General features: G+C 37.7%; 1 protein-coding gene across 2 annotated transcripts in view; it reads right to left on the bottom strand.

The window, feature by feature from the left end:
• vas (ATP-dependent RNA helicase vasa) overlaps window positions 1–18,871 on the bottom strand; it is a 120,591-nt gene that overhangs the window by 49,661 nt on the left and 52,059 nt on the right. For both annotated transcript variants that reach the window (XM_067145137.2, XM_067145138.2), the window contains exon 4: window positions 15,482–15,624. In XM_067145137.2, coding sequence (XP_067001238.1) covers window positions 15,482–15,624 — 143 coding nt within the window. The remainder of the gene's footprint in view (window positions 1–15,481; window positions 15,625–18,871) is intronic.

The following is an 18,871-nucleotide window of genomic DNA, read 5'->3' as shown; positions in this document are numbered from 1 at the left end:
GACATTGCAATTAAAAAATACTGTACATATATATTGTATGAAAAGTTAAGGAAACTTATACACAAGAGCAACTAGGCAAGAGAGAGAGAGAGAGAGAGAGAGAGAGAGAGAGAGAGAGAGAGAGAGTGTGCGCGCGTGTGAAAAGAAAAATATCGAACTGCTACACCTTCTTCCATCTTCAAAAGTCTTCTAGCAAATTTCAAACCAAGCCAGTTTTTCTTCATTTTTATACAGTGTTTGTTTTGCTCTTAAGTCACCTTATATGAGAAACTACTAGATACCAACTATGAGAGGATATTATACGACACTATGCATGCATAGGAATTTAAGGAAGTAACAGTGAACCCTTTTTGACAAGATGCAGGTTTTTTTAGGGCTTGTGCAGTGTCAAGAAAAGTAGGTGAAAATTCTTTATGTTTCGTGGAGAACTTTGCTCTGCGTCTTCAGAAGAAAATCTCGACTGATCACAAGGAAGACTTCTTCAATAATGTTGGCTTGATTTTAAGATTGCTTCACCGTTTGTCTTAGTAAGTTGTACGCTCATTTGTCACCAGATGGCCCGTTGTATGCTGGCACGGCGCTAGTATTCCAAGCGGGAGCTGATAACTCAATCTTAGCTCCAACCCATTAATGCCCTTGGTATGATATATCATACACCTCACAGAATATTTACTTTCCTTTTGACAATTGTATGGCGGGAGAATTATTTGCTTCAAGTTGGTAATATACTCTTGTCAGCTGACTTCTATGTAATTTTCTTTTGTTTATTCCCATTCTCTCTTACACTAGACCTGTTTAAACTTGTTCAACAATTGTCATGGAAAGTTTCCTCAAGAAGATAACTATTGCGTCCTCACTTATAGTACTAATAATATATTTGTTTTTTAGAATGATAGCCTGTAATGTAAATGATGTCTTTTCTTGATAATATACTAGTTTTCTAAAATATCTAGGGAGTCATTTGTGATTCTGCTTCTTCCCTTATCTTCAGGTTAGTTTTCTGCTCCTTATCCTCTTGGTCATCAGTTCAGTGAACTCCTCTGTTCTCCGTACACGCATCTTGTCAATAGTAAAGAGAGAATTTTCCATGTTGGGTCCACATTTTATTCCCAAGTTCTTCAAGACATTGATCCTAGCTTTTGCACCACCACTGAAGCAGAACACTGCATCTAAAACCATCTAAAACACCTATCCTGAGAGTATCTAGTCTTACAAGAACAATTTTTGGTGTCCTCTCCCAAATACAGTGTATTAAAACTCTCATTGAGATTCTGAGTGTCGCCATGAAAGCATTTGCTTACATCAGATCCCTATAAATTGGTTTAATGCCAAGCATTACTGCCTCAGGAAGTGCATGTTTATGAGCACATGGCTTACCAGATACCAGTGCTTTTTGGCAATCACACCACGAGTCAATACCCTGCGGACAGAGTTTATAAAATGGCTGATTATCTGTGGAGACATTTGACATGGGCGTGGCACATGATACACCATTTTTAAATGGCTAAAGTAAGGTGTTACAGGCATCTAAACCCCAACAAACTATATCTACAGTATTACCCCGCATTTACGTTCCTGGCTTTTATGTTTTCCCATCTTTTACAAAAAAATTTGTTGGTCCCCAGAGATTTCCTAGGCTCACAATGTATTAACATCCTCAAATATATGTTTGCAAAATTTTACGCTTCCCGCCATTTATCAACGACAGGCCATTCAAGAGGAAAAAATTCGAGGTGAAGTGGCGTCGCAACTAACCTAAAACGCTTTGAGTAACCATGGCATGACGACCAAATCAAACAACCATGGTCTATAATAATTCTTGGGAATCTCAATATTGAACTTCCACGTAACCTATGCAGTGCATTCTTTGATATCAGGTGTTTTCCACTACGTCCTAAACCTTATTTTCAAATCCGACAACAATAAAGTACTAATTAATCTTTCAAGAAGAAGACATCCGACGAGTTGAATTAACAAAACCGCAAAGGAGGAGGAGAAGGAGATGTCAGATGTTTGCTCTATTGCTAAGTACAGTATAAGCCACAAGAAGGAGATGTTATCAAGTGATTCAGTGTTTATCTTGCCTGAGTTTGTTATTTCACGGTTACTGTTTTATATTTGCGATTGTTGTTGGAGTTGTTAAAGTTATAGTCGCTGATTCGTCACATTTACTGTATTTTTGTTTTTCGTTACGTTTTTTTCTTCTTGTTATACGAGTCGAGTGGTCATAGTGAATTGCCGCGATCTTCCTTTCCTGTTGTGTGTATTTGTTAATCCTCTTTTGTTATCGCTCTATTGTTTTCCTGCTAATAATGGAAAAAAAGAAGGAAAGAAAACTTTCACTATGGATGAGAAAGTTCAAATATTAGAAAAGGATGATTCGTACCGCGGAACGAGTGTTTCATTGGCACGCGAACTGCAGCTTCCTGTATCCACGCTGAGTACAATTGTGAAAAACAGGGGAAGCGTTACATCAAGTGCTTCAGAATGCGGATCAAACTCCAAGAAAAGGAAGTATGCGTCATACTGTAAATGAGAAAATGGAAAAATTTGTAAAAGGTTGGTTTGAAACTTCAAGAGCTGCAGGCATTCCAATTGATGGTGTACTCTTAAGGGAAAAGGCGCTTAAAGTGGCAAACATTCTTCGCACTGAAAATTTCAGCGCGTTCAATGACTGGATTGACTGATTTAGGAAAAGGTATAACCTAACCTATGTAACTATTTGTGGGGAATCTAATGCAGTTAGTGATGAAACTGTGGAAGAATGGACCGATAGAAGATTGCAGGAGCTGACTAAGGATTGCGAACCCAGGAACATTTTTAACCTAGATGAAACTGGACAGTTTTTCAGTGTGTTGCCCAGCAAGATTTTGGCATTCAAAGGAGATAAATGCCATGGTGGGAAACACAGCAAGATAAGGTTCACAGTGATGTTGGAAGCCAATGCTGATGGCTCTGCGTAGCTCCACCCCTATGTGATAGGGAAATCTAAAAAGCCTAGTTGCTTTAAGAATGTGCGATCATTACCTACTGCCTACGATACCAACCATAAAGCTTGGATGACCTCAGATCTTTTCCGACAGCAGTTAATTGCTCTGGATTAAAAAATGGGTGCGCAAAATAGGAAGATCCTTCTTTTCATCGACCGTTGTCCTGCACATCCCGTGGATGTTAATTTGAGGAATGTGCAGTTAGAATTTCTTCCTGCTAACTGCATAAGCAAGCTACAACCTATGGATTTAGGGGTTATTCACTCCTTTAAGTCACTTTATAGGAAGAACCTGGTGCAGCAAATTTTATTCCTTATGGATGCTGGAAAGGATCCATTATCATTTAAAGTTTCAATCCTGGATGCACTTCACTTCATTGCCAAGTCTTGGAAAGCCGTGAAGCAGACTACCATCTCAAATTGTTTCTTGAAAGCAGGATTTTTTAAGAATCATGCTAAATATCAGCTGCCAGAAGAGGAAGAAGACGAAGGAGCAGAAGAAGACCTGCTACCTGATGTATGGAGAATGTTGCAGTCAGACTGAAGATTTTCTTCGGGTAGATGATTCTGTGATCACTGCAGTTTGCCCTTCCAGCAAGCTGGGTAGGATGTTTGAAAATGAGTTGTCTTCCAAAGTTCCCTATTCAAAAAGATTTTGTTGTCCATGACAGATTCCCAATTCCATCCCCTTCTCTCCACGTCTTCCCTCAGTTGGTCCATCCATCTTGTTCTTCCAGCTGGTCATCTCTTTTCCAAATAAGCACATGGTAACATTGTGCCATTCATTAGTTTAACATGCCCAAACCATTTAAGTGTAGTCTTTCCTCCAGATTCATTTAGACCCAAGTTAGATTGGATCACATCATTTTTCACATGATCGTGTCTTTTGGAGGGCAGTTCTAAGAAATTTCATTTCACAGGCTCGAATCCTACTACAACCCTTTGATGTTAATGTGCAGGTTTTTATTATTATTATACAATCTTCCTGCAACAGCTGCAGGTTGCCCAAAGACAAAGAGTACCTTCACAACAATAATGGATGTGGATACAATAGATAATGTGTTCGTATGATGTTAAATGTAGGCAGTCGAGTGAGGCATGTCAAACATTTATTTGAGGTCCGCAAGCATGGTTCTTGAAGATCATGATGGACTTCTTGAGTGTGGTAATGGCGATGTTATAGATAAAATCTCTATTTAGCCCAAAGGTATTGCAGAAGTTGACAAAAAATGCAGGTATGTAAGGATGGGAATGAAATATGACTTGTACAAGGTCATTTTTGTTCTTTGTGGGACCTTCTCATCCCATAGTAGATGTCTAACGATACTGTAAAATTTAGAGCCTTTGGTTTCTCTGTTATTTCTATCCCAACTCTACTATTACTAGCCATTACGCTTCCTAAATATCCGAATTGGTGTTTCAAATTGGCCGTCCTATATTTCTATGTTGCATTCTGTATTATGCCTGCTGATTTTCAATGCTACTATTTTTTGATGGGTTCAATTTCATTCCATAATCATCAAACTTTTTACACCATGCATTCAGATTATTTTGCACTCCCTCCTGTCTCATCCCATATTGCCACATGTCCAGCAGAAGCTGATCGGGAAGTCCAGTTACTTCATCAAAACAGAGATGACCTGGGACCAGAATATCAAAATAAAGTTATCGTGAAACACTAGTGATGTACCGGCGTGCTGGCCTCGCCTGCAAACACCAGAGCCTGAAGATCTTTATGACCTTTTCCTTTCACATCCTTTAAAATGGTATCCATAACTCCTATGAATAGAAGAGGTGATAAGGTACTTCCCTGTTGTACTCCTTTGGTTGTATTGAACCATTTAGAGTGACCATCTCCAATATTGACACAGCTTTTGCATTTAGTATATAGCATTTGGATCTTCCTAATAAGGTACGTTACAGCAAGTTTTTTAAGACTTTTCCAAATAGTTGATCTAGGAACATTATTGTATCATTTAGTAATACAGTAAAACCTCAATGCATAGTTTTTCAAGGGGGAGGAGGAAAATTTCAATGGATGGGGAAAAACGACAAATGCGGGTGACATAAAATAGGGGGGAAAGCAAAATAAAATATGGTTACTGTATTTGGGCATTTTTCATCATGTAAATATAATAATAATAATAATAATAATGGCGTGTGGCTTCCGAAGCCGGGTGCAGATCTTTAGAGTTGCCGCGTGATAGGCGATCGATGCGCTTACGAAAATAGGGTTCTACCTAAGATGAATCGTAATGCATAAGTCAGTAATCTCTCTCTCTCTCTCTCTCTCTCACACACACACACACACACACACACACACACACACACACACACACACACACACACACACACACACACACCCCCTCCCGAACCTTCGGAATTAACCAACGATAGCTAAAATCCCCAGCCCGATTGTGACCTCTTGAACTGAAGGCTAACACGTGCTAACCATTTAGCCATGGAGCCAGACATGCTTATACTACACATAACGGTATCGAACTATTGCAATCATTATATACATAATGAAAATAAAAAGCAAGACTTTTACGCAGTTTCGTTTTACTTTTCCTTACATCTTGTAGTACAGTATAACACCGTTTTTGCGTGACCTCAATTTAACGTAAACCTGCATTGAACGGAAGAAATTCCAAGTCCCGAAAATTATTCCGTAAGAGCAATGCTATTTTATATTAGATTTAACGTAATTCACAATATGGCAAAACCTGCGTTTAGTGTTAAGGAAATGTTAAAATTCTCAAATATTTATTTCTATTCATTTTAGTTATGGGACATCAAGAACCTATGACAGACGTTATAAGCTTGCTAAGGATGATTCAAGTCAGAAGACGAAATTAGAGCTCGGGCACTTAGGTTAACGTGAGATGTTGGACTCAGACGCACATCTGACCGCGGCCGCTGTAGCAGAAGAGAAACCCCGTTTTAATGACAATGTTATTATAACCTTTGAAAAATTCCTAAATTAATCTGTGCAATATCCTTCGGTTACAGTGAGAACCCATTTACTGATTCATCGGTTATTACGGGCAAATTCGGGCGCGTTAGTTTGTATCCGTTATCAATATTCATACACTCTACTAAATACAGATTACTCCAGTGTAAATACTGAATGCGATCGATCATCTTCTGTATCGATTCCTCGCTACGCGTGAGCGAGTCTATCTTGAGTGAGCCTGAGATCTCCTCACAATTCCACTCATTCTCTTTGCAAAACTCAGGAGTCCCTGACTCGTGTAAACAAACATCGGGATAATATGTTTCTGCAATAAGTGCAATGCCCGTAGCTAACTCCTCAGGATTAAAGGCTGAAGTAAATGATTGTTTAATTTTAATACTATGTACTTAAATAAGAATGTGATACTTCTCAAGATACAGTGGTGTGCAGAATTTCAGAGGTTAGGTTATATATTTTCGTGCCTTGTTAAATTCCAGAAAGGCTGTTCTTGTGTAAGTTTATAGTGAAAAGGTTATTATTCTACAAGGAGCGTGAAATGTTTTCATAATATGTGCGCGGTAAACAAGGGTTAGGTGACGCCATTTGAAGTAAGAAAATGGAAACGTTTGTCCTTAAGCCTCTGGAGAAATGCTATTACACTTAAAAGAATGAAAATGAATATTCGTGTTCAGACTATTGGAATTAGAAAATATATGTTAATAAATAACTCCCTGCTTGAAAAACATTCGCAAAAAATGTTTAAACAAACCGATTGCTGTTTCATACCGATATTAATGGGTTTTTGTGCGAGTTTGGTATCTTTCCCAACTTTTATGGAAAATCATAACGTTATAAGAACCACCTTAAACCGAAGCGGTTCTAGATTAAACGACAAAAATCTGTCAAAATGAAGCATATATCATAATTACAGTACAGTGTGTAGGGTAGTTATCCCCCTGTTTTATTGCTGTCACCGTGTAAATAATGTATGATGGCACAATTTATGTTAATACAGGCAAAGATCGCTGGAAAATGTGTGCTTTCTTCTGAAAGCTAGATTTAAGGCAAACCCCCACTTAAGGTTAAAAAAAATCAGGTCCCTGTAAAAACGTTAAATAAGCGTTCTACTGTAATTGGAAAACCTTCAAGGTCAGTTCTCTTATTGCAAAGGAATGATATACATGGATATTATGGCAATAACGTGTAGTTTGGTAAAGATTCTGTAGACCCTTCGCGAACGATACGTTAGAGATCCCACATGGCGGGGCTCGGACGATGTCACAGCGGGCTAAGCGATGCTGCCAACTTAGGAATTAGTTTTAAGACCAGGCTAGTGAAAAGATTAATTGGTCTGGCTTGGTTAGGTCCAGTTTGTAACAAGACAACTGGGCAAGGGACAACAGATTGGTCAACAGGCCTCTAGCATCCCATACACATCACAAGGTACGACACGATTAATAACCCTGTGACTAAAATGTACCCGGTGCACGCCGTGACTATTTTAAACAGTGTGATTTTCTCACTTTTAACAAAGCCTGCAGCCCTAGCTAGCCAATAGCAACACAGAATATGTTGACAAATTTGAATTTTACAGCATCTCCGTTTTAATTCTTGTAAATAAGAATACTTCTAGGGACCAGTTAGTGGGTCGAGGAGAAGCGCTGGCGCCAGGGGGCTCGTAGTGGGGTTGTGCGTGAATAACCTGCGCAAAGCGCTCCAGCATAAGAGATCCTTGCTCAAGACTAACAGCTCTTAATCGCTCATACATTCTCGCGTAACAGGTTGCTGCTACTATATGTCAAGAGTAATCAGCTGTCTCTTTAAATTCAAAAAAAAAAACTCTTGCGTATATTTTTCTTACATTAGATTGATCCATGCGGGAAAATTGTGGCCAAGGACCAATATTTTTTGACGATTGATGCAATAAAACAATAGTTCGAGGAATGATAGATGCGGGGAAATTTAACATTGGTTTATATGGAACATTTTTGGGACTGAATAAATTGAACAATGGATACAAGAAAACTACAGTTCCGCGAATGATGCATCGAGGTTCTACTGTATTTGGTTGTCAGCCATGAAGGATTTACGTAAATAGTTCTCTTCCGTGTTCCTTTACTATTGGTATTTAGTTTCAGTATTTTCCAAATTCATACGTTCCTCATCACCAGATGGTTTCAAGGCTATGTATTAGCCTGTGTACACCAGTTATGCCCCCCCCCCCCCCCCCCCCTCGGTCTCACATTAACATCATCCTGTTTTGTTTTTTCCAACACAAACTTCCTCTCATTCTTCAGCTCTATTTTAGTCTATCCTGGGCGTCTTTCATTGAACATCATTTTATTATTTTCTATTAATTTCTTTTATCGTATTTGTCCCTGACTGATGACTTTCTGTTATTTCTCACCCACACTATGTAAGAGGAACATCTTCACTGGAGCTTAGATAGTGTTGCCAGCTCCCGCTTGAAATGCTACCACTGTGCCAGCATACAGTGAGCTATTTAGTGATGAATGAGCGTACAACTTACTAACACTAACGGTAAAGCATTCTTTAAATCAAACCAACATTATTGATAAGTCTTCCTTGTGAACAGTCAAGATTTTCTTCTGAAGACGCAGAGCGAAGTTCTCTGTGAAATGTAAAGCATTTTGACCTATTTCCTTGACAGGGCATAAGCCAAAAATCCTAAATCATGTCTACAAGCATGGGCCGTGAAAGCATCTATGTTAACAGTGAAACCATTCGGTAGAGTCATTGCAGTTACCCCATTTGAATAAAATTTGTGTTTTATTATCACCTCTTTAATATTAAAATTTAAGAGGGTGAATTTCGTAGCAGCTAACATTGCATTTACTTCTGATGTGGTATATCCATGCTACAATAACATTTCCTAAAATGATTAAGAAATTAGGATAGGTACCTGAACTACGATGTAAAAGACACAGTATAACAGAATAAAATTAACTGAAGTGTACAGAGTCATTTCCAGTAGAAAGACTACTACTGCACAAGACCATACTGGCAGCTCTCAACAAACAGAAAATACTGAAGGTAAAAGAGGTTAGTGGGCAGAAACTGGTAAATATTAAACTAATTAAATGAAATAAGTTTCATGATGATAGATCCGTATTGAACTGTGATTACAATACAGTAAATGTACTAATTGGGTCCACCTTTTCAATACAAAATGTAAATACAGTAGAACCTCAATTCGTAATCGGTTAATTCAAAATCCCACCTAATTCGAAGAAGCTCTCGTTCCCAGAAACGAGAGATACAGTTTTGCATCTTATTTCAATTGTTTAATTCGAAATACGGATAATTCGTAATTCGAAGTACAATGTCGGCCCCATTACCAAAATTCAGACTTAATTCGAAACTGCCTTTACATTTTAAAACAATAACATGTTACAGAGTAATTTCAACTCAAAATTTATCCGCTCCGCGTCATAATAGAACGCGCGTCCCGCAACGTGGAGGGGTAGCTTTCCGCACTTACACTTACTTTGGTGGGTCTACAGTGCGCTTCATGATTGCTAAGTTGAATGAAACGGAATTATTTTGTATTCAACCTTTTAAGGAACGCCGTAATATCACGCGGAAAAACAGAATCCGCGAACAATGGCGATGCCAACAGTTGAGAGAGAAAAAAGAAAGTGGCTTATAATAGATTCGGAGGCACCGAACAATACTGTCATTACCAGCGAAATTGCATTGCTATATTTTAATGCGAGCCCAAACGGTCTTATGGTTTTAAAGGAAAAATTGCCAGCCTGGAAATCGTACAATGGTGAAGGATGGGGGTCATAGTAGTGCGTTGCAATGCACATGCAAGCGAGATACTTTATCTCCTCGGCATAGGAAAGTTCGATAAGCATAATGTTTAAATGGCGTCGGGCACTTTCCACACCAGTACAAAGCATCTGAAAATGCAAACAGTACAGAAAAAAATGCATTTGCACAGGGGAACCGGCATCATTTATCGTCTTTGAATTGTGCTATTTTTTTTCTTTCGATGCACGAGGTTATGTTTGTCAGTGATTTATCGAAATGCATTATTTGAACATTGTAAACGCACCTTGTTGGATACATTTCGGAAATAGTTTTCCATGGTTGGTACTTCTGAATTGCGAATTGGCGGTTAATTCGAAATCACGTAATTTGAAGTCCGATTTTTGAGTCCCAACGACTTCGAATTAACAAGGTTTTACTGTAGTTTAAATTACATAAATTATTAGGGACTAGTTTCGACCTAGTAATAGGGCATCGTCAGCCTAAAACAAAATTAAAACACAAATAACGAAAATAAACAAGGTAAAGACACCTACAGTCTCGTAAAAGTACATACCATGCGAGATATTGTGCAGCACTATGTTAAAAAATAACTCTCTGAAAGAGATTCATAATAAGTCCAGTGCATATTAAAAAGTTGATAGGGATGGAAATTTTTCAGTTGTTGGTCAAGGAATTCAACATATGCTGGCTTCTTAAATTTGCTGCTGTATATTCAAAGGACAACTGAGATGAAGTTACGTTGTTTTTTTAAGATATTCATAGACGTAAAAAAACACATGGATGCTGGAAAGGCTCTTCAGTTTTTTGGAACTTGAAAGAAGGCGATTGTTCCGCGTGGAGGCTTAAGAATCGAGAGATGCGCTACATTGTTAAAAAAGAGAGATCCATAAAAAGGTCCCGTGCACTGTATAAAAGTAACAAGTTGTAAAAGTAATACTTAAGTTGTTGGTCATGGATATAGGAAAAGGTTGGTTTTCAAGCGATGCTGCTGTTCAGAGATCAATTGAAATTACAGTACCGTAACAATGCCTTCTCAAGGTGTTTATAAACTTGAAATAAATGTTGATGTGAAGTAAGATGCTAGAAGAAAGCTCTTCTGAGAATCTTGAAGGATGAAGGATGTTACGCGAGGAGGATTAACATATATGGAGTTAAATAAAGGTGGATAGAAATTCGCAGTTCAATGCGGACCATACATTACACTCTGAATAAATGACAGCAAGGAAAGGAAGAAAGAAAGAAAGAAAGAAAGAAAGAAAGAAAGAAAGAAAGAAAGAAAGAAAATTGGACAGGTGGAAGGAAATATTTAAATAAAATATGTCATAAGGGAATTTGCACGTGTTGTAATAAGCTGAAGAAAGAAATGGGGGCAGGTGAGGTTCAAAGGAAATCTTGAGGTGAAGGGAGGAAAAGAGGGATGTGGGAATATGGAAGATAAGAAAAGTACTATAAATAGAATGAAAAATCGGACCTTTAAAATTAGATTTTGATTGTCTGAATAAAATTAGATTTTGATTGTCTGAAAAGCTGAATGAGCAGGTCAAAAAGAATGTTCGATTTTTCAGAAATGTCATTAAGATTGAAGTTTGGATTAAAATATTGGTCTAGATTTATAAAGCAATTCTCTGTTATGTTACGGAGGGGTCCTTTATTCATAATTTTAAGAATTACCATATCATGTTTAGTGTTTGTAAATCTATATATATAAAATAAGAGTTTTGTCTGTACATTACTCAAAATTTAAAGAGGATGGCATTTCTGTATCAGTCATGTCCATAGTAACAAGGAAATGCATTTTTTAATTTTCCGTAATTTCTGTCTATCTGTATGTATGTACACGCATCACGAGAAAATGGCTGAAGAGAATTTAATGAAAATCGGTATGTAAAGCCTGGGAATAAGTCGCTACAATCTAGGCCATAAATAATCTTTTTCACGCTAAGAGAATTTGTAGTTTAGGGGAAGGCCTAAAATTTAATTCTCAAATATTTATTTTATTAGTAGTCCTATCTTAGTGAAAACTGGTATGTAAATTTTTAAAATAAGTCGCTACAATATAAACTATAAATAATCTTATTCACTCTGAAAGAAATGGTAGTTTAGGGGAAGGCCTAAAATTTTATTCGCAAATATTTGTTATTAGTTGTCCTATCTTAAAATACGTATGCAAAGTCGGCGAATAAGTTGCTACAATCTACACCATAAATATTTCCACATCCCTCAGCCCCACCTTAATATTCTCTCCCCCTCCCTATGTTCTTTTCCTTCCGTTCTTTTTCTCCCTTCACCTCCTCAAGATTTCCTTCGAATCTCACCTACCCCCACTTCTGTCTTCAGCTTGTTACAACATGTGCAAATTCCCTTATGACATATTTTATTTAAATATTTTCTTCCACCTTCCTTTCCTTGCTGTCATTTATTCAGAGTCTAATGTATGGTCCGCATTGAACAGCGAATTTCTATCCACCTTTATATAACTTCATATATGTTAATCCTCCTCGTGTAACATCCATCATCCTTCAAAATTATAGAAACAGAAGAGCTTTCTTCTAGCATCTTACTTCACATCCACATTTATTTCAAGTTTATAAACATCTTGAGAAGACAATGTTACGGTACTGTAATTTCAATTGATCTCTGAACAGCAGCATCGCTTGAAAACCAACCTTTTTCGATTTCCATGACCAAGAACTTAAGTATTACTTTTACAACTTATTACTTTTATACAGCGCACGGGACCTTTTTATGGATCTCTCTTTTTAACATTGTAGCGCATCTCTCGATTCTTAAGCCTCTACGCGCAACAATCACCTTCTTTCAAGTTCCAAAAAACTGAAGAGCCTTTCCAGCATCCATGTGTTTTTTACGTCTATGAATATCTTAAAAAACGACGTAACTTCATCTCAATTCTTTGAATATACAGCAGCAAATTTAAGAAGCCAGCAAATGTTGAATTCCTTGACCAACAACTGAAAAATTTCCATCCTTATCAACTTTTTAACGCTATACGGCGCACTGGACTTCATTCATAAATAAACGACGTAACTTCGGCTCAGAGGTTCTTCAATTGGATACCTGCATCTTAAATGGAGCCAGCATATTCCAGCAACTCAAGAATTCCTATCTATAACATCTTTTTAATATGCACTGGACTTATGAATCTCTTTCAGAGAGTTATTTTTTAACATAGTGCTGCACAATATCTCACATGGTATGTACTTTTACGAGACCGTACGTGTCTTTACATTGTTTAATTTCGTTATTTGTGTTTTAATTTTGTTTTAGGCTGACGACCTATTACTAGATCGAAACTAGTCCCTAATCATTTATGTAATTTAAACTATTTACATTTTGTATTGAAAAGGTGGACCCAAATAATACATTAATTTACTCTATTGTAAATAATGAACTAGTGTGCATACAAGGACTTTCAGAGCAGTAAAAAAGGCAGCAGCAATAATGAATGTGTATCGTGTGATAAGTCTCCTTCACAACACACACAGGACACAACAAGGAACTTGGTAAGGCAGAGTGAGGGGAAAATGAGATTGAAAGGTCATTTACTCATAGAAGAGTAGGTCAGCCTAAAGTCCTGGTTGAAGAAAGGAAAGCGCACGCAGGCGCGCACACACACAAAACCAAAACTGAAACAATTGTTTTATGAGGAAGAAGGAAGCTATCCTTCCCTCTTAACTTTATCAGGAGACAAAGGCATTCGACGTTACAAAGAATGAAGATATTGTCAATAAAAGATTGGGAATAATCATGAATGGTGTAAAAACGGACTACTCAGATAATGCAGATCTAGTAACGTAGATTTCAATTCACTACGGAAGAAAGAGGACTGCCTTCATTTAAGTACGTATAAACAAGTAAAACAACTCTCCGTCCATTTCAACAAGCACAGGTTGTATATGTCTTTTCACAAGAGTTTAATCCTGATGTAAACAAATAGGCGGAGCATGTTGCCTTTGCATGTGGACATACACATAGTTGATTGGAGAAGCAACCGTCTCACTCACTTGACTGTATGCGAGCTTGAAGGTAAGTAGTACGTGGCATAAATTTTATTTTATTACATTTAGACAGTTTGGAAGCGTACGTAATCAAATGGTTGTCATATATACCGGTATATCTATGTTTTGTTTTATATAAAATAGTGATTGAATAAAGAGAAATGAAGGCACAAGGCGTGGTGTAATACAGGAAGTCTTCTGGTAGTGAGAAAGTCCCAATGTGTACAGCGTGGAGATAAGGTGTTGCATCCTCCAGCAGTCAGTGAGTCTGTATTCTTAGTGAGAGAAATGAAGCAAGAGGTAGGACCATCGCTTGTAGTGAAGCACAAAAGAGGAAAGCCGCTCAGAAGTAACCATACACAGTGCGTTGTGATCATGTTCAAAAAACTAAATGAACAGAATCCAGGTTTAGTCGTTTATTCAGAAGTTCAGATCTTCGCACTGTTATCGTATGTGATGCACAGCCCTGTACATCCGAACACAAGACGTTGACGGGGAGGGGGTCGGTACTACACGCTCAGCGAATCACAACTCGCTCTTTGGCAGAAGCGTGGACATACCATGTTTACATCAGGATTAAACTCTCGTGAAAAGATATATAGTATGCTGCAAACAAAGACATTCTAGTCTAAGCAGGAATTGGTATTTTCATTATGAAGATGGAACTGTTTACACTTAAAATGAGATTTTTCAACAGCAAAGCAGAAACTCTTTAGTATCAAATATGCAATTTTTGCTAAAGCATAGTGAAAGTTGACTGGTACATTTTATGTAGACAAGAAAAACAAACTAAACAATTAAGAAAACAATGTGTTGTGATGTGGAGGTTAAAATTTAAGAGGAAAAAAAAAAGGCAGGTTTATAATCATTAGGGCAAGTTGAGGTTTTTCAGTCTACCTCCCTCTCCACACTGTGTCTCCTCTTCAGTTAGTATTCCAGTAACAGAGCACATAATGGTCCATAAAAATGTGTACTTTTTCATACACACTGTAAGGGTGAAAGAAAAGATGGACAGCAATACCCAACGATCAAAACTATCCCCCTTAATTTTATACGCTATTTGCTTTACATCGCACCGACACAGATAGGTCTTATGGTGACGATGGTACAGGAAAGGCCTAGGAATGGGAAGGAAGCCGCCGTGGCCTTAAGGTACAGCCCCAGCATTTGCTTGGTGTGAAAATAGGAAACCACAGAAAACCATCTTCAGGGCTGCCGACAGTGGGGTTCGAACCCCGTATCTCCCGGATTCGAGCTCACAGCTGAGCGCCCCTAACCACACGGCAGACTCGCCCGGTGATTTCATATGTGCACACCAGAATATACAGATGAAGTTGCAAAGCAATATGTATCAGTTGGTATAGCCACGTAAAAATCTCAGACGAAGAATTGTGATTAAGTTATAGAAGATAATAACAAGCATTTTTAAAAAAGTGCATGTACTGAAAAGTCTAATGTCCTAAATATGATATATGCTACAGGGAAATGTGTTAACCAGGTTTCAATCAATTTTGAAGTTCGTTACTAAGTCTGTACGACAGTAAATGCATCAACATGCTTTGCACAATAATTCTACATCCACTGGATTACAAAGAAAATAATAAAAGGTCCTACCAAAAATTATTAGATAGAAGATTTTCATACTGTATTTCTTTTGGTTTCCAAAGCACTAGTTAGTGTTGCACAGTACTAGGGACTACATTATAAAAATAAGATACAAACCTTAACACGAATATGATCATATTTGTCAAAATTTATCCCAGAACTTATACCGCCAGCAAACATAACATCTTCATCTTCAGTTGGTTCAGGTGGAATATACAGTTCTACACGAGGCTTCTCAGGTTTGTCATCACCATCTCCATCTGAAATAAATGGAATGCACTTATGAATTACATGTGAAGCGCAATTGTATGCAAGATAAGAAAAAGACAAGGAGTGACACACAAGTATTATACGCACTGTAATTTAATTCAACTTCACAAAGAACATCAAATTACAGTGAATTATCCCTACTATGAACTATTACAGACTATAAATCTCATGTTAGACCCGTATTGACAGTTGAACTTCTTACAAATTGTACAAAATTGTGTTGATTATCCTTCAAGTGAATACTCAACATTATATCCAATTAGAAATTTTAAATAGACATGCTTTGACCCGACGAAGGGTCATCCTCAGTAAAATATATATAATACACTAAAAACATCCGACACAATATGAAGGGCTTGTTAAAAGATTTTTGTTAAAAAGCTGTCGTGAGTCGAGAGCTGGACTCCACAGCCAGAACACTAGTAATACAAGTGGACCATGTAACACTAAAAACAGACGGCTTAACTTCAATAACTTATATTGTCAGCCTATGACTGAACACATTACATTTTTTTTTTGCTACTTGCTTTACGTCGCACCGACACAGATGTCATATGGCGACGATGGGATAGGAAAGGCCTAGGAAGTGGAAGTGTTCGTGGCCTTAATTAAGGTACAGCCCCGGCATTTGCCTGGTGTGAAAATGGGAAACCATGGAAAACCATCTTCAGGGCTGCCGACAGTGGGGCTCGAACCCACTATCTCCCGATTACTGGATACTGGCCGCACTTAAGCGACTGCAGTTATCGAGCTCGGTAAACACATTTAAAAAACTCAACAGTGTATAGATTATAAGCTACAAATTTAATTTTTATTCCGTATTGAAGCGCAATTATAAGAATAAATTGACCTTTTCAAAACAATACAGTAGAACCTCGATAATTCGAAATCTGTTAATTCAAAACCCTGCCTAATTCGAAGAAGCCCTCGTTCCCGGAAACATAAGGTATGGATTTTCATGTTATTTAAATTATTTAATTTTACCGGGTGAGTTGGCCGTGCGGTTAGAGGCGTGCAGCTGTGAGCTTGCATTCAGGAGACAGTGGGTTCGAATCCCATTGTCGGCAGCCCTGAAGTTGGTTTTCCATGGTTTCCCATTTTCACACCAGGTAAATGTTGGGGCTGTACCTTAATTAAGGCCATGGCCGCTTCCTTCCAACTCCTAGGCCTTTCCTATCCCATCGTCACCATAAGACCTCTTGTGTCAGTGCGACGTAAAACCAGTAGGAAAAAAAATGTTTAATTCAAAATACGGATAATTCGTAATTCGAAGAACAACGTCGGTCCCATTACCGAAATTCAGACGTTTATAAAAAATGCCGTTACATTTTTAAGAAATACCGTAAACCGGTGTTACTTTGTGACTGCATGGGTTATTTTGTGACAGGTGCACGCCAAATAATAATTTCATATTTTGTGGGATATGCATCAATCATCTGACAATGAAGAGTATATATTTTCACACCTCAATATTTCTGCTACCTGTGTGTACAATGATAATGTCTTAAAAGTTAAATTGTTGGCTATAGGGAGCCTTTTTGTGTATTGTACTGAGCATGTGATTTTGTGAATAGCGGGAAACTTGTCGGCTACAGAAAACGTTAATGAGGTACACACGTCAAAGTTAGTGGAAATCATAATTTTACGTTTCCTGATAAATATGCACGATTCTGATGTTGCTTTGAGCTTTCAGTTATTTGTCAAAATAAAGAGAAGTTTAAGGGATAACTTCGTGACAACAATGGCTCTGCCACAAATTAACCCTAGTGTTCTAAAATTGCCTCTTTATTAATATGGAGTCTGAAAACGATGTTCCACTATACCGAAGCAAGAATATCCATCTCTTGTTAAGATCTAATTGAGAACTACTTGAAAACTATCCAAATAATCTATGTTCTTGATACAGAAAATGTGGTATTTGCCCTCTAAGCCATGAAGAAGTGCTGAAGCACATGTACAACAGGGCAATTGATGTAGAAGGTGATGCTATGAAACAAGGTGTAAATAATTTTTATTGAACACCTGAATCTCAAGAGAGATAAGGTAACAAATTATGGCTGCAGAAAGGGGAGATGTATAGAAGTGCCACCTGGAAGAGGTATGACAGCTTCAGATTTGCCACTGAAGGTGAGATTCCTAGCTGTAGTAGCACCAACAGGAACTGTTGCTCAGAGAACATTAAAAGACACCCAAAAAGATGATTCAAGTAAAATTGACAATGATGACATCTGCACTGAGTCGAAAGACAATTCATTGCACGAAGAAGAATTTAATTCTGACTGAAAAATTCCTATTCGTGAAAATCATACCTTCGGAATCCAATGATAGGATTGTTGGGACACGCATAACTGTAATATTCGAAGGCAAGTACTATTCAGGAACTGTAACGAAAGTATACTAGCAAGGTGCAGTTGTCCGTGCTATGGATAGCACCGTAAAGTGGCCGGATATCAAGGATGAAATTAGTACATAGATGACGAAGTATGGTGTAAAATGAATCCAACCATACAAAGGGGGAAACTTGAAATCTATGACATTCCAGAACTTACATAACACAGCGCAAAGTAAACAGTTTGTAAATTATTGTCTCTTGATTAATGCAAATATGTCACATGGTTATATCTGAGGGCTTAAAAATATACAGTATGTTGTGTTATCATGGTTGTGAAAAAAATTGTCCTTTTATATTTAGGCAAAGTCTTAAGTAACCACTTAATGGGGGTAACTTTGTGGCATCTGCACCAAACATGGAAATGCAATGGTAAAAAGATGGTGTCACAAAGTAACCCCATCTAACGGGGTAACATGGTGTCAAGTTGTTCATGAAATATTAAGTGATTAAATGCAGATACAAGTATAAAAATTGTGGCAAAACATGAATAAAAAATGGGAGCATACGACAATACAGAAAAACCTTAATACATAATGATATTCAGATTATATTGAAGAAATTGTCAAAACTGTCACAAAGTAACCCCAGTTTACGGTAGTTTTCTTTTTCAGAGTAATTTAAATGTAAAATTTATCCCAGTCATAATCGAACGTGTCTTCCGGAACGTGCTGAGGTAGATTTCAGTACTTTCACTCACTTCGGTGTGTGTACAGTGGGCTTCATATTCGCTAATTTCATGTAAAATTTTAATTTTTTTGTATTCAGTGTTTCAAGGAATACCATATCACATAGCAGGCAGTGTGCGGAGAAGCAGAATTCGTGAACGCCGGCGATGCTGACAGTTG

The sequence above is a fragment of the Anabrus simplex genome, chromosome 4 (assembly GCF_040414725.1).
Source record: "Anabrus simplex isolate iqAnaSimp1 chromosome 4, ASM4041472v1, whole genome shotgun sequence".
Lineage (NCBI taxonomy): Eukaryota > Metazoa > Arthropoda > Insecta > Orthoptera > Tettigoniidae > Anabrus > Anabrus simplex.
The sequence above is the reverse complement of the archived record's forward strand: the minus strand, read 5'-3'. Positions and strand labels throughout refer to the sequence as shown.